Source organism: Felis catus, chromosome B4 (assembly GCF_018350175.1).
Source record: "Felis catus isolate Fca126 chromosome B4, F.catus_Fca126_mat1.0, whole genome shotgun sequence".
Lineage (NCBI taxonomy): Eukaryota > Metazoa > Chordata > Mammalia > Carnivora > Felidae > Felis > Felis catus.
The window spans coordinates 67,071,483-67,094,958 of NC_058374.1; the positions used below are offsets into that span (position 1 = coordinate 67,071,483).

The 23,476-nt window shown below is 39.1% G+C and overlaps 1 protein-coding gene across 13 annotated transcripts in view; it reads right to left on the reverse strand.

Annotated features, from left to right (window-relative positions):
* KIF21A (kinesin family member 21A) overlaps positions 1-20,653 on the reverse strand; it is a 152,443-nt gene extending 131,790 nt beyond the window's left edge. For 6 of the 13 annotated variants that reach the window (XM_023256935.2, XM_023256932.2, XM_023256930.2 and 3 more), the window contains exon 1: positions 20,172-20,650. In XM_023256935.2, the coding sequence (XP_023112703.1) occupies positions 20,172-20,215 (44 nt within the window). In that variant the 5' untranslated portion in view covers positions 20,216-20,650. Of the gene's footprint in view, positions 1-20,171 lie in introns of all 13 variants that reach the window. The other 7 variants (XM_023256936.2, XM_023256934.2, XM_023256940.2 and 4 more) reach the window with 4 other exon arrangements.
* Between the last annotated feature and the right edge of the window lie 2,823 nt (positions 20,654-23,476).

Sequence of the window (23,476 nt, forward strand, 5' to 3'; positions counted from 1 at the left end):
GGCAAACAACCAATATGCTTACAACCATTCTGTTTTTTACTTTCCATAAATCACAGGAGATATTCAACACTTTATTACAAAACAGGCCTTGTGTTAGATGCTTTTACCCAACTATAGGCGAATGTAAGTCTTCTGAGCATGTTTAACATATTCGAGGCTAAGCTAAGATGTTTGGTAAATTAGGTATATTCAATGCATTTTCAACTTAATGATATTGTCAACTTATGATGGGTTTATCAGAAGGTAACCCCATTGTAACTCGAGAAGGATCTATATATCCTCCACACCCAGAGCACCCTCTTGCAACCTCAATGGCAATCAAATATTTTTTGACAAACCAACTTAAAGATTCCATAAGAATAATCAAGACTATGCTATGTTTTTCCTCTGATGTTAAGAACCACATCAGACATTCATACTGATGTATTAAGCACTTCACAGAGAACAAAAAAATAAATAAAAGTCTATCTTTGCTCTTAAATAATTAAATACCCATTTAGGAGGAAAGAAAAAACAATATAAACCCAAGACACTAAATACAACTATTTACAAAGCAATCTATCATACACCATAAGTTATAGCTACATATGTGAATATGGTAGGATTAGTCAGTAAAGGTACCCTTAGAAGAGAAAAATTCTGTGAGGTATATTGTATCAAGATCTTGTACATATGAGGAAATTGAGACCAGCTAGTTTAAACAATTCACTCAAGGTTAAAAACTAGGAAAGGAATCAGCTTCGATCAAGTCTCTTAATGTCACAGTCCATTCTCTTAGGAAATCATCTCTGCCACTTCCTTATAACAAGAGCTAGCTACTATGAAAGGTGTATCTAACAGAAGATTGGATAATAACAAATGGAGTTGCCAAGGACATCTAGAAGTCTGTAATTCCACCAATATTAAATATTCAAAGTGCTTCAGGTTTTGGATCTTGAAAGATAAAACAGATCATCAGTCTCCTAGGAAAAAACACAGCCTATTACCCACAGAACACCAGGATTAATGGAACAGACACACAAGGAAAAGATACACAACCAACTAAGAGATTTAAAATCTTATTCAAACTATTCTCAGAAATGGAGTATTTTAGGGCACTTTCCATAGAAGCCTCCTGCCTCACTTAGATCCAAGTTGGCCTCTCTGAATGGATTAGTTATTGACTAACTATGTGGGAAAAGATATGTGTACATGTGTGAACATGCATGCATGCGTGTATAGTCATGTACTTTTATGTGTGGAGAGGTAGTTGCAAAGAATGACTGCAGAAACTAGGAAGAAATTTATGGAGAGGGATTTTTTTTAATGGAATTAGTATGACAATTAGGAAAGATTAGAGAAAATAAGCACAGAGGAAAAGAAAAAAAAGCAAATAAACCAACAGAGCTATGTTAAAAATTAGAAGATTGGAGGGGTGTCTGGGTGGCTCAGTCTGTTAAGCATCTGACTTCAGCTCAGGTCATGATCTCATGGTTCATGAGTTCAAGCCCTGCTTTGGGTGAGCTCAGGCTCCACGCTGACAGTGCAGAGCCTGCATGGGGCTCTCTCTCTCCCTCTCTGCCCCTCACTCACTCACATCCTCTCTCAAAAAAAAAAAATATATTAGAAGATTGAAGAGCTTACATTACTATTTTGGAAAATAAGGAGTCATTTTTCTGTCTTAAAAAGTGAGCCATTGTGATTACATGGCTACTGAGGTAAAATACTCCAATAACTTGCACATAATGTGTTCACACTTCATTTTGGCATGTTTTATGAGACAGCCATCAGATCTGATAAGGACACGCAAGACTCTCCTAACTGGACTGAGTTCCTCAAGGGCAAAACCCCTCCAATTCATCTTGGATTTCCCAGGGCCAAGCAAAGTGTTTGCACTGCACTCGATTTTAGTGGGACTCAACAACTAATAACTGGGACTGAAATAAATTGAAATATTTTGAACTTATATGAGCCAAACTAAATTGGAATGATCAGTGATGGTAGCTACTTACTATCTTCACAAATTCATTTTCCTCCATTTTATTTTAATTTTTTTTAACGTTTATTTATTTTTGAGACAGAGAGAGACAGAGCATGAACGGGGGAGGGTCAGAGAGAGAGGGAGACACAGAATCAGAGGCAGGCTCCAGGCTCTGAGCCATGAGCCCAGAGCCCAACGCGGGGCTCGAACCCATGGACCGCAAGATCGTGACCTGAGCTGAAGTCGGATGCTTAACCGACTGAGCCACCCAGGCACCCCATTTTCCTCCATTTTAGATATCAAAATACATTTAAGTATCTTCTGCTGTACTTAAAACAAGCTTGGAGCAATAGCTTTGGCTTTACACTTTTAATGGCACTTTACAAAGAAGCTATAATGTACTCAGCAGAAGTATAATTCACTATATACACGTAGAGGGACTGAGTCATAGAGAAGTGTCATGTTATTTTTCCACAGGGTTACTTTTACACACTGCCACCTCAAAGTGAGTCAGTGGAACAGAACAGAGCTGAATTCAAAGTCCAAAAGTATTACTTTCATCACCAAAGTTCATTTTAAAAGATTCAATCATAAAAGGGAAATTATGTAATGTGCAAATAAACATATTTGGTAGTACAAAAAAAGCACAAAGGAGGACTGCTTTCGGAAACAGAAATTCCTGTTATTGCATTCTTTTTTCAGGTAAATAGCATGTTTCTCATCCGAATGTACAGAAATAAACTCAAATATATAAGTATCTGTTTTTATAGTATGAGGGTTCAGAATCTGATGATTTTGGAGAATATTCATCCTCAGTTATATTATTCTATTCCTAACTCTATGATCGTTATTTTAATAGCTAACATGTGGAGGATTATGCTTGTCAAAGACAGCAAATGGGCTGTCTTAGTCATCTTCAATATCCCACTTACTTTCTACCACATATTTTCTACGTTCATCTATCACCACAGTGTTTCATTTCACAGTACATCTATTTGTAAAGGACACAAAAAGGTATTTATTTTACCAGTTCAATCAAGTTTGTTTTTCTAAACTTTAAAAAGTAAAGTTTGTTTTCAGGATTGTTTAAGTTTCAAACTCTGTTCATGCCATTATCACTCAAAAACTTGTTTTTCAATGCAAACAAAACTACGAAAGTTTAAGCAGCTAATATTGTATAAACAAGAAAAGTCTAATTATTGTGTAAGGTCTTAAAAAGAGTCACAAATTTATTTTTTCTTATTTAATCATGGTTATTAAATTTAAAAATATGCAAAATGATTGGTCTCATAATATAAACTATAAAAATAAAAAACTTAATCAAAAATGTTTAATTAGCAAAGGAATTCTGTTGCCTCAATCAAATCTTTTAATTATTTCACGTTAGACATGGAAATAGATGTTCTCTTAGAGCTTATACGTAAGTGTGTATATGAGTGTTGGATCATTTTTGGGGTCTTAGTAAATACTGTCAGTATAAGTAGAATTGTGCCTGGGTTAATGATATGCCAAGAGATGTATTTAAGAGGTTTAAGGATTAACATGTCAGTCAGCTCACCTTGCCAGGTAAGCACTTGGAAATCAATCAGTATTCCCATGTCCTTAAAGATAAACAAGAAAGGAATGTCATTCCATTAGTATACATACCAACAAAGGACAAAGATTTTCTAAAAATATTTTATTCAACCTCGTCACGAAAGCATAATTATCTCAGCCTTGACTTTCACAACTCAACGTTTCATAAAGACAAATTAAGACATCCATTTTATCATGTAAAAACAATGCTGATAACTTCTACTGGTGATATCAAGGTCAATATCATCTAATATAAACACACTATTATCATCCTTTTTATTCATCTTTACTGGGATACAACTGACAAGTAAAAGTGTAAGATATATAAAGTGTACATTGTGATGATTTGATGTATGTGTACACTTCAAAGGATTCCCCCATCAAGTTAATTGACACATTCATCACCACACATATTTGCTTTTTTTTTCCCCTGATGAGAACTTTCAAGTTCTACTCTTAGCAAATTTCAACTATACAATATAGTTGTATCAACTACAGTCACTATGTTTACATTAGATCCCCAGACCTTATTTATCTTATAATTGGAAGTTACAACCTCTCCCTATATCTATCCCCCATCACCTCTTCTCTTTATCTTTAGAGACACACATAATAAATGACTTGAAAACATCACTGTTCAAGAAATAAATTTTTGCAAGTTAATGACTACAACTAACACTTACTGAGACCTGCTATATGCCAAGCATTATTCTGAGTATTTTATAAACATGCCAATTTATTCCCATACCAACCCTATGAGATTAGTACTCTTATTATCTCTATTTCATAGATAGAGAAACCAAGATGAAGGTGGAGTTTTATAAACAAGAGCTCACCAATGAAATTATACCTGTCTTGAGGTGATTAGAAAAGAAACTGTGGTTAGTCACTACAAGTCCTACCTAGAAGAGGAAAGAAATTTATAGAGATGGGGATAGATGGAAAGAGAAAAACAGAGGTGGTAGGAAGAGGAGGAAGAAGGAAAAAGGGAAAACTATAAGAGAAAAGAGAATCTAACATCTCCTAAACACTTCTAAATGCAAGGCATTTATAACATTCATATAATCTTGGGGTGCCTGGGTGGCTATTGGTTAAGCATCCAACTTCGGCTCAGGTCATGGTCTTGCAGTCTGTGGGTTTGAGCCCAGCATCGGGCTCTGTGTTTACAGCTCAGAGCCTAGAGCCTGCTTTGGATTCTGTGTCTCCCTCTCTCTCCACCCCTCCCCCTGCTTGTGCTCTACCTCTCTCTCTCAAAATAATAAACATTAAAAAAAATAATAATATAAAAAAATAATAACCCTCATATAATCTTAACAACCTATAAGGTAGGTATTAACTCCATTTTATAGATGAGAAAACCAAGATTCATAAAGCTTAGGTGGCTGTCCTAAAATTTAGAACTCAAATCTTTGTGACGCTAAAATCCATGCTGTTTTTAATAAGCCATGCCCCAAAGGAAAATAAAATTAAGGCAGGCTTGGGGTGAAGGGAAAAGACAAAATTAATAAGGAATATGAAGCTAGAAAAAGAGATATCAAGTGGTTTTTGGCAGATCCTTGATGGATACTGGGATAAGACAGGGCACTGGTTAAAAGAACCATTAAAAGAACCATGATGCTTTTAATTGAGAGTGCAGGGCTACTGAGAACCACAATGGCTACCTGATTTCAAGAATCAGTTCCCTTGATCCCTTTCACACATTCTTCTTCCCATCCCATCTCACTTCAGTGAAGCTGCTGTGAGAAACAGCACTGGCCAATTGACCTAGATATGCCAGTCCTGTACTAAGCAATTACAGTGTATACCATTGATCTGGCCTAGCCCAACACACAGTCTATGGGCTGCTTCATCAGAATTGAGATGCTGGGGCACCTGGATGGCTCAGCTGGTTAAGTGTCAGACTTCAGCTCAGGTCATGGTCTCACAGTTCGTGAGTTTGAGCCCCACATCAGGCTCCACGCTGACAGCATGGAGCCTGCTTGGGATTCTCTCCCTCTCTCTCCACTCCTCCCTGCTCATTCTCTCTCTCTGCAAATAAATAAACAAAAATTGAGATGCTAGGCTGTCATTATGCATATATTACATGGCCACAGCAATAGACAGAACCATTTTCATATTAATGCATAGGTAGGTACAGTTTAGGGGTGAACAAAATTTTCCACTACAAAATGACAATAAAGCCACAGATGAGGACTCAAAATTTCATATATTTGACATATTCATGTAAGTTTTTTAACCAAAATGTCATACAGACAGGTTGACAATATTTTCATCAGCTGATGTTAAGAAATAAATATCTAGGGTACGTGGGTCGCTCAGTCGGCTGCGCAACTGACTTAGGCTCAGGTCATGATCTCACCGTTGGTGAGTTCAAGCCCTGCATCGGGCTCTGTGCTGACAGCTCAGAGCCTGGAGCGTGCTTCGGAATTTGTGTCTCCCTCTCTCTCTGCCCCTCCCCTACTCGTGCTCTGTCTCTCTCTCTCTCTCTCTGCCTCAAAAATAAACATTAAAAAAAATTTTTAATCACAAAAAAATATCTATTTTGTCTATTAACATTAATATATTTTATACCACATTAGCCAGATTCATCAACTCCTCAGTGGATTTTATGTTTTGAGGAGTGTGTGCGTGTGTGTGTGTGTGTGTGTGTGTGTGTGTGTGTGTGTGTTTCATGTCAATTCCATGACAAAATCACAGCTTCTTGATCTCAAGTGAAGTCTGTCTCAAAAAATACCTGGGCACCAGGCTGGCATGCGGTAAGAGAGAAAATTGGACAACCAGCCACATGAAAGTGAAGTTAAGGGGCAGAAGTAACCCAGGCTTGATCAGTGTCAGTGTCAGTGTGTATATGCAAGTAGAATCAAGTAAGCCCACCTGAGTTAAAGGAAACTCCTCTTGAAAAAAAGAGGACAAGAAGGCTTTCCATAATTTCACTGAAGCAAATTTGGATCCAAGATATAGGAAAAGGGATACAAATCAGGAAACCAAGACAGAAGTCAAGTCTGGACAAATAAAATAGGTTACAGGGAAAGCTATGACCCTAAAAGCACAGCATATAAGATTGGAGCAGCAAAACAAATTTCAGACTAAGGTGGGGCAAACAACACTGCTCTGATTTACTTGTGGCTTTATTTAGGACTGACCCTAACAGTCCTAACTGTTAGTTAGTCCTAACAGTAGTGTCTACTCTTTATAAAACATTTACTAAGTGCCAGTAGTATAAGGGTTTTATATACATGTTCTTATTTAATTTTCACAGCAAACATGTAAGTGCTATTTTATTAAGCCTGTGTAGACTTTGACTATAACAATATTTATTGAGCTCCTATATTTATTTGAAAATATAAAAATATTTTCACTCATAATGACCTAATAAGGGGGATGAAAATTCTGGAACATGGTTAAATAATTCTCATCAGTGTTAACCGATTTGTACTGATTCATGCTCACCAGTTGCTGCTTCTGAACAGCAGTATTTGTTGTCATAGTAAAGTTTACATTAAAAAGCAGCAAAGCACACAAGTCCATCCAGGGATAAAACTCATAATCCTGGCCTTATTAGCATTATACTGAAGTCAACTGAACTTACAGATCACCAATACCCACAGTACTCAAAAACACATCATTTCTTTATGTCTATTTTTAAATAGAATGAGGTAGAACCCTACTGTTGAAACATAAAATGAGACAACAGAATTGATGTCAAAGTGTACTCAAATTTAAAAGTGCAAAATCATCAGAAGTCTTTGACTTACTCTATGTGGAAAAGCTGCACTGATAGAACATATACACAAGATAAATAAAATTATGACTGGCTATACCAAGTTAATACAAAATTAAGAACCAAAGATGACTAAAGAAACCCTATACTCAGAGACAAGAACTGAATCTGCTACAAAGGTAACAGAAGGTCCAATTACACTTAAGCAACTAAAGATAAGAATATAATCAAGGACAGATGGAATTTGTTGCCAATCTAAGGGCAAGCTGGCAAACTAAAATTCAAAAGTATCATATTGTATTGCCTAAACTGAGACTTGAAAATGTCACAGATGTCACATTTGGATTAAAGAACCTTAAATGGCAGGCCAAATAACCAGGAATGAAATCTGTAATCTCATGTTTAATCAGCAGTTGACAAGTTCCATTTTAGAGCAGGACAGATGCAGACTAGGTGACCAACAGGCTGCTCAAGCAAGTGTTTTGTGTTAAACTGAGGTGAACACAAGCAAAATAAGTACTTTAGAAATGCACTACTTTTCAAGAAACATGGAATGGTTATGGACCTGTGTTTGATTAACCATCAGCGGCTTAGACCAATGTGTTCAATGAATATCTGTATTACCCTAATACATTATATCTTGCTGTAGATATAGCTGAAAAATTAAAGTTATAAATCAAGATATCTTTTCCTAAAAAGCATCCTCAATGCCACAACATTTAACCGTATGTTGTGGATGGGCAGCACTACCCTTCCCCTTCAATTCCAGAAAATGGTCATTTGTACAGTCTATGCTTATCAGTAGAAATGAAAACATTACCAGGAATCATAAAGCAGAGCCAACTCTTAGAAAAAATGAAATTAACATCCTTATTAGACAACAAAAGCCTGTCAATTAAATTACTGTTTTATATATGGAATTTAATATATATTAAACACTAAAATACAGTAGATGATACTTAAACATGTTACTCAAAATGCCCTTCTTTGATATAAGGACATGTAAAAATTCTATGCTATACTCTAAAATGGTAAACATCAGGGTATAAAAGTATATCCACAGAAACAGACTAAAAAGAAATATACCAAAATGCTAATTGACAGTAATTAGATCAGGGTGGTGAACTGTGATTGATTTTTTTTTTCATCTTTTCCTAGATGGTTTTTCTAATGTGATTATATTATTTCAATAACAGAAAAAAATTGGGCACCTGGCTGGCTCAGTCGGAGGAACATGTGACTCTTGATTTCTGGGTTATAAATTTGAGTCCCACATTGGGTGTAGAGGTTAGTAAAAAAAATAAATAAATAAACTTTAAAACAAAAGAAGAAAACAATAAGGGAGAAAAGTCCAATAAACATAACTTATGAAATGAAAAGCTGATTTTAAGATCACTAGGCTAGGCTTGCAAGATCTATTTCCTGCTTCTATGTAACAGTATTCTTTAAAATGTTTTTAGAGGGGCGCCTGGGTGGCGCAGTCGGTTAAGCGTCCGACTTCAGCCAGGTCACGATCTCGCGGTCCGTGAGTTCGAGCCCCGCGTCAGGCTCTGGGCTGATGGCTCAGAGCCTGGAGCCTGTTTCCGATTCTGTGTCTCCCTCTCTCTCTCTGCCCCTCCCCGTTCATGCTCTGTCTCTCTCTGTCCCAAAAATAAATAAACGTTGAAAAAAGAAAAAAATTTTAAATGTTTTTAGATAAGTCTTCATATAGCCCTATCAATGAATACTGCAAGTACATTACCCCATTAGCTCTAGGTGCCAAAATTTAAGAGAAAATGTAAATTTTTTAAATTTTGTGTTATTATTATTTCTGGTCTTTTTACTTAGTTTACCCTTTTTAGCACCCTTTAATCCATAGTCTGGTTTAGTGCACTGTTGCCTACATTCATACGAGGAAGCAGGGAAAACATTAATAACATTTTCAAAAATCTAGTGCAATCCATTTCAAAATGAAAATTCACATTTTTATTAACCAATTTAGTCATCATCCTCTTATATTAGGTTAAATAACTAGTGGAAAATGTAACTCAATACTATTGTCAATGTCAGCAGTAACTACAAAATACTCAAAACCATACCAACTGGAAGTCTGTGTGGGAAGAGAAAAGAAAGAATAAAAATGGTGGATTTTACTAAACTATAAAAGAAGGAATTTGGTAAGACAGAGAAGGATGGTATGTGATGCACATACTGAAAACAAAATGAAACTAGAAGATTGGACAAGGAAAGGATTTTGCAAGTATTTATATACATTTTTGGACCATTCATAGTGGTACAAGTCACAGACACACTCAAAAAACAAAAGAACAAACACATATAAAGCACTTTACACATTAGGGAATGACTAATCCAATTGCTAGAGTTTAGAATATAACCAACATGCCCATCATTGGCTATATCAGACTCATCTCTAATAATATTCCTGCCTCTGTTGTGTAAAACCATTTTCCAAATGCTTTCACATGACTGGCTCTTTTGATCCTTTTTCAAGTCCACTTAGATAGGTACATAACTACTGACTAAAAGCCAAATTTGTCCCTGGTTAGGGTCCAGACCAAAACACTTCCTAACCACCCCATGTTCATTCTATTATATTACCTTGTCTCCAACATGATTCCAGTACGCAGTGGACATTTAATAATTATATAATAAAAAAATGAATTTTGATCTAAAAAGTAAATAAGATTAGGAAGAATACAATTGAGAGTAGAGATGGCCTATGCCTCATTACACCATGTGATCAACATACCACATCCTAATTATTAACTACAGCTTGACCCTCTCCAAGGTTTATTGTTCCTGCTTGCTGAAAGTCTCTCATTTAAAACAACTCCAAAATGACTATGTAACTGTGTAAAAGAATACAAATAACTACTCTGACAAAATATGTCCTTCATCATATTCAGAAAACTACAATATCATAATGCTAAGTGACAGACACAGCTCCTCAAGGTTGAGAATAATGTCAAATTCAATCTCAAAAACTAATATTTTACTACATACTAAGAGATCCAAAGAGGAAGGACTAAACCTTGAGCTGTCCTTGATTTAGCCCCTGCTTGGGCTCATGGTGGGGCACAATCAAGTGTGAACAATTTCCTTAGTTCCCTGCTCTTACTGAAGACACTGACAAGGGTGAATAGTCACCTAAGTAGCCTGACCATGGGGTTAAATCCTGAAAGACCTTCACTCCAATCTAGACATGTAGATATCTGTTTGTTTCATTACAACAACCGCAATGTCCTTCAAATGTTCCATTATAATGATACTATCAATACATTAGCACTTTCTTTTAAAAAGCATTAAATATCCTGTGAGTTTGGGGAACATTTCAATGCTCAACAGTGAAAATTACATGGTGTATATCTCTCTCATGGCAATTTTAGAGGGAAAGTGAGAAGACTCATATAAAGAGGATTTATGGCCAGGGCACCTGGGTTGGTCAGTTGAGCATCTGACTCTTGATTTTGGCTCAGGGCACAATCTCACGGTTTGTGAGATGGAGCCCTACATCAGGGTCTGTATTGACAGAGTGTAGCCTGCTTGGGATTCTCTCCCTCTCCCTCTGACTCTACCCAACTCGTGCTCTCTCTCTCTGTGTCTCAAAATAAATAAATAAACATTAAAAAAAAAAGGCAGAAATTTCTATGCATGGAAGTGTAGAAAGATTTCATGTAGAGGTGGGACTTAAAACATCTGTTGAATGATAGGCCTCCATTATGGTCCAAATGTTTTGTATTCTTTATTTCCTTCTAAAATAAAGAGGGGAAGGGATGAGATATTACTTAAAAGCTTGAGAACCACCTGTCAATTGAAGTAATACTCAAAAGGGGGTCTTTTTAAACCACTCAGATTTCTAGTTCCATTTCCACTTCCAGGTTCCAATAAATACATCTCACCCCCCCCACATGATCCAACCCTACCTCTACCCTATGCCACCCTCCAACCATCTTGTTCATAGTGAGTCTGCCATTATTACTGCAATGTGCTATAATCTTTAAGTATGTTGGAGTAAAAAGAAAAAAAAAGTTTTAAGAACCAAGGGAAGGGAAGGGGGAGAAGGCTATGTGCCTAGCATTCACAAAATCCTCCTATTTCCATGTTGAACATTATTTCCAAATTAGACTATACACACTTATCCTTTGGTGGTTGTAGTTAAAGCACTAATGTGCTACCTATGAATGTTGAAGACAGTCCATATTATTTTAATAACCCAGTTCTGGCATTTCTTCACATGTGAATATGCCAGGAACCCCAAAATATAGACCAGAATTTCTATTCCAGGAGTCCTTCTGTTTCTGCCTTTCACAGGTCCTTTTTAGAAACACTTGTTCTAGTTTTCTAGAATTGAGGCCATCATAAAGCAAAAATAATGGGCACTAAGAATGGGGGAACTCATCTAAATGTCAAGTGAACTTTTATAAGGAGTACTTAAGGGATTAAAACTGTAGTTTTTAAGATAAATTTAATCTATTTCTAACATGTCTGCCACAAAAACATAAAGATCTAGAAAATCTACAAAACTAATAAACAGAACAGTTGAGAGGCTGTGGTACCTCACGCAATTTTCTCAACTTCTCTGGGCCTCTATTGTCTAAACTATTGTAAAGAAGGGGCCTCAACCAGCTAGTCCTTTTACACCCTTTCAATTTTAAAATCTATTTTTTTCAATAATCATAGACATACTACAAATTATCTTCCATATATAAATGTCTAATAATTTCAAAAAAACAAAGGATAAAGGAACTTCAAATACAATTCTTAAACATTCAGAAGGATCTCATAATGACCATACAGTGTCACAACAATTGTCTCTTTGGCTTGGCTGTCATTTACTTCAAATAAAGCTTGAGCTACAGGAAAACTATTTTAACACTCTGAGAAGATTAATAGTTAATCCACTGGGAAACCAAGCTGAAAGACAGAATTCACAAATCCGCTTCCCAGAGAGAAGTGTTGAAAATAACAAACATATTTGTTTCATTTTGAATAAACTTATTCTAATGATATACCATATACAAATACTTTCTATTATCTGACATCCCTTTTCATTTTTGTGTTTTCCTTCCTAATCTGAAGCTGAGATGAAGGTCATGTCTAATGTTGACAAAAAATAACCATTTGTAAATCAGAGTCACACAAGTGGGTTGTAACATATCTTTGGGGAAAACATCCATTATAATGCATATTCCAAGTTCACATCTTTGAAGAGAAATTGATGAGAATTGGAAGATTGGGAAGATTACGAAATTAACTGCCAAGATAATTTCTGCTTTCATGGTTTCACGAAACTGGAATTTCTAGTGCATCATTCTCTACCCCATAATTATGCATCAAAATATTAACCAATTAGCAGGTATGATGGTATGAGCTCAAAGGGTAGCAATAATTAGACATGAAACTTGAACTTTCATGGAGTTCCAAACAACAAACAGGTCTACCATACTTCATAAATTGAATAAACCCTATCTGAAGAAATAATATCAACTCATATTTGTAAATAAAATAATTTCACTGACTTTCAACTTACATCATCTACTAGCTCTTTGGTCTCCTTTCTTTCATTTCCCTTACTTCCTAATCCAACTACAAAGACATACAAAGACACATACAAAGTGGGGCATGCATATTTTATCAAGTAGGACATGATATAAATAAAATCTCCCTAATGCATAGGCTTTGAAGTTCACCTTTCATATGAAATACCTTTGGAATCAGGGCACACCTTTCATTTTTTAAATCACTGTTTTTAATGAAATGCAGTAACTAAAAAATGCTATTAAAAAAATAAAGTAGAGGGGCTCCCAGCTGGCTCAGTTGGTAGAGCATGTGACTATTGATCTTAGGGTTGTAAGTTCAAGCCCCACATTGGGTGTAGAGATTACTTTAAAAAAATAAAATCCTTAAAAAATAAAAATAAAAAATAAAGGAGAAATAAAAACTAAGCTGCAACAATTGTCTTTCTTTCTAGTTCACACCGTTGATTATATTTTGTGTTAGTTCCAACATATTTTGTGCTTTTAAAGAGACTTGTACTGTTAGGGATGTAAAATCAGGGACCAAGTATGTCATATGGGCTGCATATCCCCCAAATTAGAAAAGTATTCAGCACAGGGCACCTGCCTGGCTCAGGTGGTGGGGCAAGCAACTCTTGATCTCAATGTTGTAAATTCAAGGCCCACCTTGGGTGTAGAGATTACTTAAAAATAAGATCTAAAAAAAAAAGTGCCCAACACATAGTAGGCACTTAATAAACACTTGTTACATGAAGAAAGGAATAAACAAATGATCAAACACCAGAAAATCATCTATCTCCATAAAATAAATATTTCTAAAAGCCCCATTTATCTACTTCTATATTTTCTAAATATTAAGTTATTTGGAATAATTTACCTCACATGTATATAAGCATTTCAGCTTGAAAGATCTTTATTACCTTGAAATTAGTAGATGAAATGTTTTGAAAACATTCGGAAAAACGTTTAAGAACAGAAATAAGAGACTTTAGGGGCGCCTGAGTGGCTCAGTCGGTTAAGCATCCGACTTCGGCTCAGGTCATGATCTTGCAGTTAGTGAGTTCGAGCCCAGCGTCGGGCTCTGTGCTGACCGCTCGGAGCCTGGAGCCTGCTTTGGATTCTGTGTCTCCCTCTCTTTCTGTCCCTCCCCTGTTCATGCTCTGTCTCTCTCTGTCTCAAAAATAAATAAAACATTAAAAAATTAAAAAAAAAAAAGAAATAAGAGACTTTAACTAGACGTATAGTGCTGACCACTTTGCAATGTGATTGCAATGATATTGATTATGTGTTTTTTTAATTTTTTAAATTTATTTATGTATTTTGAGGGAGACAGAAAGAGCAAGCAGGGGAAGGGAGATAGAGGGACAGAGAATCCCAATCAGGCTTCCCACTGTCAGCGAGGAGCCAGATGTGGGGTTCAAACTCACGAACCAAACTGTGAGATTATGACCTGAGCCAAAACAAAGAGTCAGATGCTTAACCAACTGAGCCACCCAGGTGCCCCTAATCATTATGCTGTATACCTGAAACTAATATATGTGTCAATTATTTCTCAATTAAAACAAACAAAAATATTTAATAGCTAAGAAACCTTGAAAAGGTCACCCAGTGCCTTTTTTCATCTCATTTTTCCATCTGTAAAACAGGGAAAAGGGTATCTGTACAGATTACATGATAGAGTTTTAATGTAGATTAAGTAAAATATTGTACATTTTCATTATAACCAGAATGGGAAAAAGTGACCACAAAAGACTAAATGTTTTCTGTTCAATAACAAAGAGTACCCAAAGTAAACATATTATTAGGAAAGTCAAGTTTGAAATGTTAAAATACTTCCTTCCTGTCAATATAGAGCCAACAGTTTAACCAACAACAACAAAATCACATATTTAATACACTGCATGTGCAAAATTCTTAGAATTCTTAATACCTTTACATTGCCACCTCAGCATGTGGAAAAAGAAAAGTGCAGAGAGGTCACATTGGAAATCAGTGCCACTCACAGACCTAAAACTGAGCTTTTAACTGTGCAACCAACCAATCATAAGCCTGCTGAGTAATGCCACTTCTTAAAATTGCTTTAGTAAGGTAAAAACACAGCAAATTGAAACCCAATTAGAGTACATTACAAACTAATCCAAACTGACTGTCAAGGATATGTACAGCTCTCTGCCAAAGCCAAACAAAGACATTTTAACTCACAACCATAGAGACAATGACACAAAAACACAATGGTCTTCTCTGTATCTCTATTTTTGTCCAACCCTTGACATATTTTGCAAACTAAAGTTCTTGAAAAGGAAAAAAGTTTCAAATCTGCTAAATCAGCATTCATAGACAGGGAAGGGAAAAAGGCACATCATCTGATAATGTCTTAAATTTAGAATTCAAAATGTTTAATTGATCTTATCATTTTGACTTACCTGATTCAAATCAGTATACTTAGATATTAAGAATAGAATATATATTACACTTTGTTGCTCATTTTTGTTGATGACATCTACCTAAGCCATCCATTTAATTTACCACATTTTCTAAGACTTCGGCTACCATACTGAGTCCATAATCAGTATCTTTCCACACCTATGTACCCTGGCGGGGGGGGCGGTAATGTTACCTTTAAATCAAGTCGTGTGTGTGTGTGTGTGTGTGTGTGTGTGTGTGTGTGTGTCTATCTAAAAAAGACACCTTAGTTATTACAGAATTTCTTGATCTAAGGGTGTGGTTAGTCTATGATGGGGTGGCTATGATTTATTTCTATATATTGATGTACCCTAGTTTTATTCTGTACTTCTTTCACATTTTTTAAATTATAGAGCAGTACTATTCAATAGAAATTTTTTTTAATGGTTTAGTGTTTATTTATTTTTGAGAGAGAGAGAGAGACAGAGCCTGAGCGGGAGAGGGGGAGAGAGAAAGGGAGACAGAGAATCTCAAGCAGGCTCCAGGCTCTGAGCTGTCAGCACAGAGCCCAATGCAGGGCTCGAACATTTGAACTGTGAGATCATGATCTGAGCCAAAGTCGGATGCTTAACCAACTGCGTCACTCAGTCACGTCTCCAATAGAAATTTAATGTGAGCAACATTTACTTAATTTTAGTATATGTGCTGCTGAAGCGAGCACAACATTTATTTAATTTTAAATTTTCTAGGAGCCACATTTTTTAAAAGGAAAAATAAATAAATAAAATTAATTCTTTTTTTTTAATGTCTATTTATTTTTGAGGGGCAGGGGGTGGAGAGAGATGGGAACAGAGGATCCAAAGCAGGCACTGTGCTAATGGCAGAGAGCCCAATTGGGCTCAAACTCACCAACTACATGATCAGAACCTGAGCCGAAGTCGAACACTTAACCAACTGAGCCACCAGGCACCCCAGGATGAAATTAATTTTAATAATATTTTATTTAACTCAATATATTGGGGCACCTGGGCAGCTCAGTTGGTTAAGCATCGGACTCTTGATCTTGGCTCAGGTCATGGTCTCACAGTTGGTGAGTTCAAGCCCCACATAGAGCTCTGTGCTGACAGCACAGAGCCTGCTTGGGATTCTGTCTCTCCCTCTCTCTGCTCCCCCCCACCCAATCGCAAGGCTCTCTCCAAATAAATTAATTTTAAAAACTCAATATATCAAAAAATAATTTTAATATGTAATCAAACAAAGATTATTGACATATTTGCATTCATTTTTTCTTACTAAATCTTTTAAATCCAGTGTATATATTATACTTATACCATATGTCATTATGACACTAAATTTTTACCAGAAATATTTTGTAAGTATTTAAATTATACAAACTTAAAGTTAAAAAAGTAGATCCATATAACCAAGTTGTTTCAAGAATATTCACGAGGGGCCTGGATGGCTCAGTCAGTTGGGCATCTCACTTAAGTTCAGGTCATGATCTCACAATTCGTGGGTTCAAGCCCCATATCAGGCTCTGTGCTGACAGCTCAGAGCCAATAGCTCAGATTCTGTGGAGCCTGCTTTGGATTGTGTCTCCCTCTTTCTCTCCCATCCCTTGTTCACACCTGTCTTTCTCTCTCAAAAATAAATTAAAACATTAAAAAAAAGAATATTCAAAAGTTACCCAAAAACTAAATCAAGGACCAATTTTTTTAAGTTTAAAAATGGGGTGCCTTGGGTGTCTCAGTTGGTTTAAGCATCCGACTTTGGCTCAGGTTATGATCTCCTGGTTTGTGAGTTCGAACTCCACATCAGGCTCCAGACTGGCAATGCAGAGCCTGCTCTGGATTCTCTCTTTCCTCTCTCTGCCCCTCCCCCGATTGCATGTGCATGCCCACATGCGTGCTCTCTCTCTCAGGTAATTTTTTTCTTTAATTTTAAGAAAATGATAAATTTAGTTCCTGAGTAGCATTACTCATGATTCAAGTGCTCAAAAGCCACATGGGTTGAATAGTAGGGCTGTTATCTGAATCTATATCCACCACAATGAAAGATACCCTGCAAAATACCTCAGAAGGTAAAAGCCATTTTCAGAAATTGAATAAAAAATATTCTCCCTAAATAAGAAACTTTCTTTTGCATTTCCTTTCCCCAAATTTTTATAGGACCCTTGCACTTATTATGAGAAATCTTAAAATAGAGTCATCAGCTTTAACATACTGATAAGTCTCTTCCTCTAACAAAACACAAGAACCTCTAGGACACTTTCTGCATTTCACAGTAGAGTCAGTCTCCTATACCTGTTATTACATTATTCATTGAAGAGGAAAAGCAGGTCAAATGTCTGTTGATTTTTGTCTGTGTATTGATTTACTTATCCTGCTGCTGAAGTCTGTCACAAACTAGGGTGGGATTGGAGGACACTGGAAAGATTAAAGACAATCTGGGGAAATATTTTAACTAAGTTCAGGTCCTCTCTTTTTGAGTTTTATCTTTTCCAGCAATATCAAGGTATGCATAACTTGTCAAAGCCACTCATTTGTAATTGAACTAGAACCCAAAAAAGGCAACCGACCTCAAGCTAAATAAAGCTTTGTGAAGTATGTTCTTGCCTTTCACCTATATGGGTTTAATGGCTAAGAATTTGGGCTGTAGAGACAAGCTGTCTGGCTTGGAATGCTGGTTCCATCAGTAGCTACTAGTTTAAGCAGGTTTCTTAATCTTTCTGTGTCTCATCTGTAAAATGGTCATAATAACAGAACCCAAATCAAAGACTGTTATGGCAAATAAATGAAATTTTACATGATATAAAACATCTTAACAGCACTGACCCTAGCACATGGTATGTGTCCAAGAATTATTCCTGTTTTTAGCTCAGAATCAGGATAATCAGAGATAAGGATATGCATTCAACAAATATTTGCTGTAAATGAAAATATATGTCTCCAAGCACTTTATAAATACCAAAGTGCTATAAAAACATAAGTTATTTTTACCCTATGCAAAATAAGTTTAGAGAGTGGATCTATTCAGTGTTTTTAATGGAAAAAAGAAAAAAAAGGACCTTCACAATGCAGCTTACCAAGTTGTTAACATTTTTATAAACCTTTCCCAAACAGACCCATGCTTACCACTTAAAAAGTGCAAACATACATACCAAAATCAAATATAAATTATTTATCTGTCAACTGTATTTTAGGGTCACCCGTGACTGCTCACCTCCAGTGCAAGCGGCAGATTTAATAGCATAGCAAATAACCCGCCCTATGATATTTTAGAGAATTCAGACAAAAACCTTAAATCTCTAAAAATGGTTTCTCTTACACCCTAATTTTCTGTTTTCATTACTATTTTATGCTCCTTCTTCACCTCTTCGACCAGCTCTGCTAACAAAACTGCCTTTTATTGGGTTTCTGCCATGGTACAGTCATTAATGAGTATTAAAAGGCCAAAAGAGAGGTAGCAGCAGTATTTAGGAGAAATAAACTAATCCAACAATTGGATAAGTAGTCCCAGAATATCCAAAAATGCCAAATTAAAACTCCAAAAGCTTTAAAACAGGTGATTCTAAACAGTCATAAAATTGTCACCTCCATGGGTGATCATTTCCTGATCTGTAAGAGAAAAAAAAAAAAATCTTTAAAATTCATGTTATTCTCAGGCTCCTGGCTGGCTCAGTTGGAAGAGCATGACACTAGATCTCCGGGGTCATGAGTCTGAGCCCCATGTTGGGTGTAGAGATAACTTAAAATAAAATAAAATAAAATAAAATAAAATAAAATAAAATAAAATACATGTTATTCTGTAAATTGATTAAAGACACAAAGTGTATAAAGCTGCCATTTCTATGCCTAACCAAGATTTGCCACTAAAATAATAATGCTGACATGACAGCATTTTTAAAATAACTTTCCAGAAAGGCTCCATGAATGGCAGATTTTGTCTCAATAATTTTCTGAAGAAAATTTTTTTAATCCCTCAAAACTTAAAAATTTTTATAATCCCTCAAAGTATAAAGAGAAGTGGATTCACAGTAGACCATCAGAGAGCTGTGAAAGCAACGCACTTATTCTACCATGAATGCTTCATTAATATTTCAGTGATGATGTTGCAATTTTCCGTGAGCAACTGTCAGAGCTCTGCCTCTTGATATGTATCAAAATAGTCTAAATTATATTCGATACTCGTGCATCTGTCGTTGACCAAAATACAATTTTGATGTATCTGGTATTTCAAAGCTCACACCCAGGCGTGTATAATGCTGTGTTGTATCCACCCTGCCTAACGTCAGGCTGTTACACCCAGTCACCCATGTATTCCACTTGCTGAAGAGTTTTCTTCCCTCTACAGGCCTGTCACCAAGAAATGTAATTCTTACAAAGAATTCCCATTCCAACGCCAAACAGGCCAGCCAGATGTGTCTCCTACACCCACACGCTTGTGCGACGCGTGTCTCCGTGATGCTTGACGAGACTTCCATCTGCTTGGGCATCTAGAACCCTGCGTCGGAAGCGCTGTCAGTCTGATGCTTTGTCTCCAGCCTCAGAAGGCCGGAGTTGCACGTACACGTAGGACATTCTCTAAATAATAAAAAGAACACCGCAGCCCAGCCCCGAGGCAGCTCCTCCGGGCGAAGCCGGCCAGGCCGTCGCCCAAGGCGGCCCCACCTGAGGCGGTTGTTCCCCTGGTGCGGGACCGGCGGGGGCGGGCGGCGACGGCTTCCACCCCCGCGCAGTCTGGGCGCCCCGGGGACCCGGCGTCGCGCAGCCGCCCGCTACCTGCAAAGGCCGCCGGCGCGGGGGCTGCAGGGTCTCCCCGCGCGCGCCCTGCCGGCGGGGATACGCAGCCTCAGTTTACCCAAACGCCGGCCTCCCGCCAGACCGCCCCCTCAGGTCTCGGCACCGCGGCCACGGCTGCCCTGGACGAGAGCGCGTCCTCGCCGCGCCCTCAGCCCGCCAACCCGCAGCCCTCCCGCCGCCGCGTCGGTCCTCACCTGACAGCCACCCGCACCGAGCTCTCGTCCGGGGCGCCCCACATGCTGGCGGCCGGCGACAGCAGGGCCCCTGGGCCTCTGCACCGCAGAGCCGACGCACCGCCGGAGCCGCGGCGCTCGGGCTTCGCAGACTGGAGCGGCAGGGGGCGACCGGCTCACCTCCGCCGCGCTCCAGCCATGTTGGGCGACTGAATGGAAAGGTGGCGGCGGCGCTGAGGCAGGAGGAGGAGGAGGTGATTCGCGACTGGCGGACGCCCGCCCCTTCTCCCCCGTTCACCCCCCAGGATCTGGGGCGGGGACGAGGCGCGCTTGAAAGGCGAGCGCGGCGGCGGCGGCGGCGGCGGCGGAGCCAGCAGGCCGCCCGCGGCTTCCTGACGGCCGGTAAGTGCGCCCTGCCCCCTCCGGTGGGGACGCGGCCTGCGGGCGGTCGGGCTAAAACGCTCCACGCCCGCCTGGGCGCTCAGGGCTCCGGCCCCGCACTGCGTCAGCGGCGGCCGCACGGCCCGGCCCCAGCTCGCCCTCCCCCGGCCTGCGCCCCGCCCTGCCCTCGGCGGGCACTGCCTGGCGCTGCTGGGCAGGGAGGCGCGCGGGGGAGGGATGCCGGCCGCGGGCTGCCCACGCCCGAGGGCGACGAGCCCGTGCGCCCTTCTAGGCTCTTCTGGGAGAACGCAGCAGCGGGTGCTCGCCCTGCGCCTTTGCTAAAAGTCTGAGCTTGGAGCACGAGCGCAGCGCCGGGAATCGGTCAGCTGCCACCCTGGGGCCGCTTTGTTTCCACCCTTAGGCTTATTGTCCTCTCTCCAGCTTGGACTTTGACCCCCTTCCCCAGCCCCCCGCGGATCGCCCTCCCTCCCGGGAGTCAATCGTTCGTGCTAAACCGGCTCCCCGGTTTGGCCACTGTCTGGGCAGCTGGGCTCTTCTGCAGTCCGTCGGCCGTTTACCAGCCCGCGTGGAATATGGAAACGATTTACTCCGAGACTCCTGAATGCGTTTCTGTTAAGTCATGTGCACGCTAGTAAATGAACTGCACCCTGGTACCAAGTGTTCCCAGAACTGAATATCCACCAAGACCTGCTGTGTAGTAAAACCTCACACACTGCCTTTTTTTTTTTTTTTTTTCTCCCCTTCCTGGCCTTCAAAAAGCACCTCCCAATCCCGGGATTCTATCAACATTGAGCCATTGTGGTTTCTGCTTGTGACTATTGTGCTTCCACATGCCTTGAGATAGCTCTGTAGCAACAGCCTTTATTAGCTTCGCCACAGAGTATCTTTTGTGGACTGCCACATACATTTCTCTAAATAAACATGCGGGTTCGTACAAAACAGTGTAATAGATTAAATGGCACCTTCCCAGTGAAGACACAGCCCCAAGTACTGACATCCTAAATTCGCACACCCAGTCACCCTAGCCAGCAGAGATCCAGCAGCAAGGGTCAGAGGAGGCAGCACACTCTGGGACAAACAAGACGCGTGTAATGGCCTTAAATGAAGGCCTGTGTGATATATCATTGTGTATAGTTTGAAAAGGTATTCTGTCCCTAAACCTCCATACCCCTGAGTCTTAACAGACACAAGGCTAGGAGGTAAAGAGAGCAGAGATAGGGAGTATCCTTCTGTAGACTAAATTAGTGGCACAGCTCTCCTCTGCCCTCCAGAGAGCCTGTCCTCCCCTCAGTATTTATCTATTAACAAACCAGAGCACCATTTCCTCCAGCCCTGGCAGTCCCAGGTGGGACTGGGTGGCTCTGAATTGGCTTCCTTGCTTCTTGGGTTGATAAACGCTGCAAGGAAGGCAACTAAAGCCAAGCAAATTTAGCAAGAAAACTAAAGAGAAATATAAATAATGTAAGACCTTTTAGAAGAATCTTATTTCTTTATTGTGTGTGTGTGTGTGTGTGAGAGAGAGAGAGAGAGAGACAGAGAGAGAGAGAGAGAGAGAGAGAGAGAGAGAGAGAGAGCATGCACACACATAAGCATGGAAGCTGTACAGGGAGAGAGACAATCTTAAGCAGGCTCCACACCCAACATAGAGCCCAGCTTGACACGGCGCTGGATCTCACCACCATGAGATCAGGATCTGATCCAAAATCCAGAGTCAGGTATTTAATGGACAGAGCCATGCAAGCACCCCAAAAGATCTTATTTAAGGGGCGCCTGGGTGGCTCACTCAGTTAACCCCATGACTTCAGCTCAAGTCATGATCTCCGGGTTCATGAGTTCGAGCTTCCCATTGGCCGCGGAGGGAACTGTGCTGACAGCTCAGAACCTGGAGCCTGCTTTGGATTCTGTGTCTCCCTCTCTCTCTGCCCCTTCCTCACTCATGCTCTGTCTGTCTGTCTGTCTGTCTCTCTCTCTCTCTCTCTCTCTCTCTCTCAAAAGTAAGTAAACATTAAAAAATAAATTAAAATAGCACCAGCTTACGTAAGTCTCAGTAGGAGATGTCACAAACACAAATTCTACCAAGCAATTAGCCAGGCAGGTCACTTAACATGAGTCTGAGCAGGCAGAGTAAGGACTGATAAAATAGAAAACACCAGGCCTCTTACAAAGACAGTGGCCATCACCAGCTCTGGCCTGCTGGAATGCAGACCCAATGCTGCCAAGCTTTTTGTTTGTATGTTTGTTACTTCTCAAGAGATAAGGAAAAATCAGACCTTTATGTGAAAACTCCTTAGTTCACAGCATCAACAACAAATTCAGCACCACATTTACATAGCATGCAAACCAATCAAAATATGTATTAACCCAGCTTCAGTTCCAACCCATCAGGCTAGAACTTCTGGCCAAAACATTAGCACCAGTAACAGCTGTAGCTTTCTGCTCGGTTTCAGGAAAAAGCAGTATAAAAATTAAAATTTCCTTTGAGGACTGAGTTATTTCCCCAAAATTTCCAAATTTGTAAATTATCTTTGTATTTAATTTAGATACTTTTCTAGCTGCTATCTAACCCCTTACATCATAGCTCACCTAATTTATTATCTTAAGTTGAAGAAAACTCTAAGGGAAGAGCTGTTTACCATAGTATAGTTTAAATCCTATTTCAGTTACTCAACTAATATTTAATAAATGCCTGTAGACAGAATTAGTGGTAAAGCTATATGCCAGCAATAGTGGAAAGTAGAGTCTATGAGGAGCACAGACAGTCAGGTCTACCAGGAGCTTACAGTCTAGTTCAAGAAAACAAATTTGGAAATCCATAAGTGCGATAATAGAAATTGTAACAAAACTATGATGAGTTTTTTTCTGCAAGGGTGAGGAATTCTTCAGATATAGATCACTCAGGATGGTCTCCCTGAGCCCACTCTCAC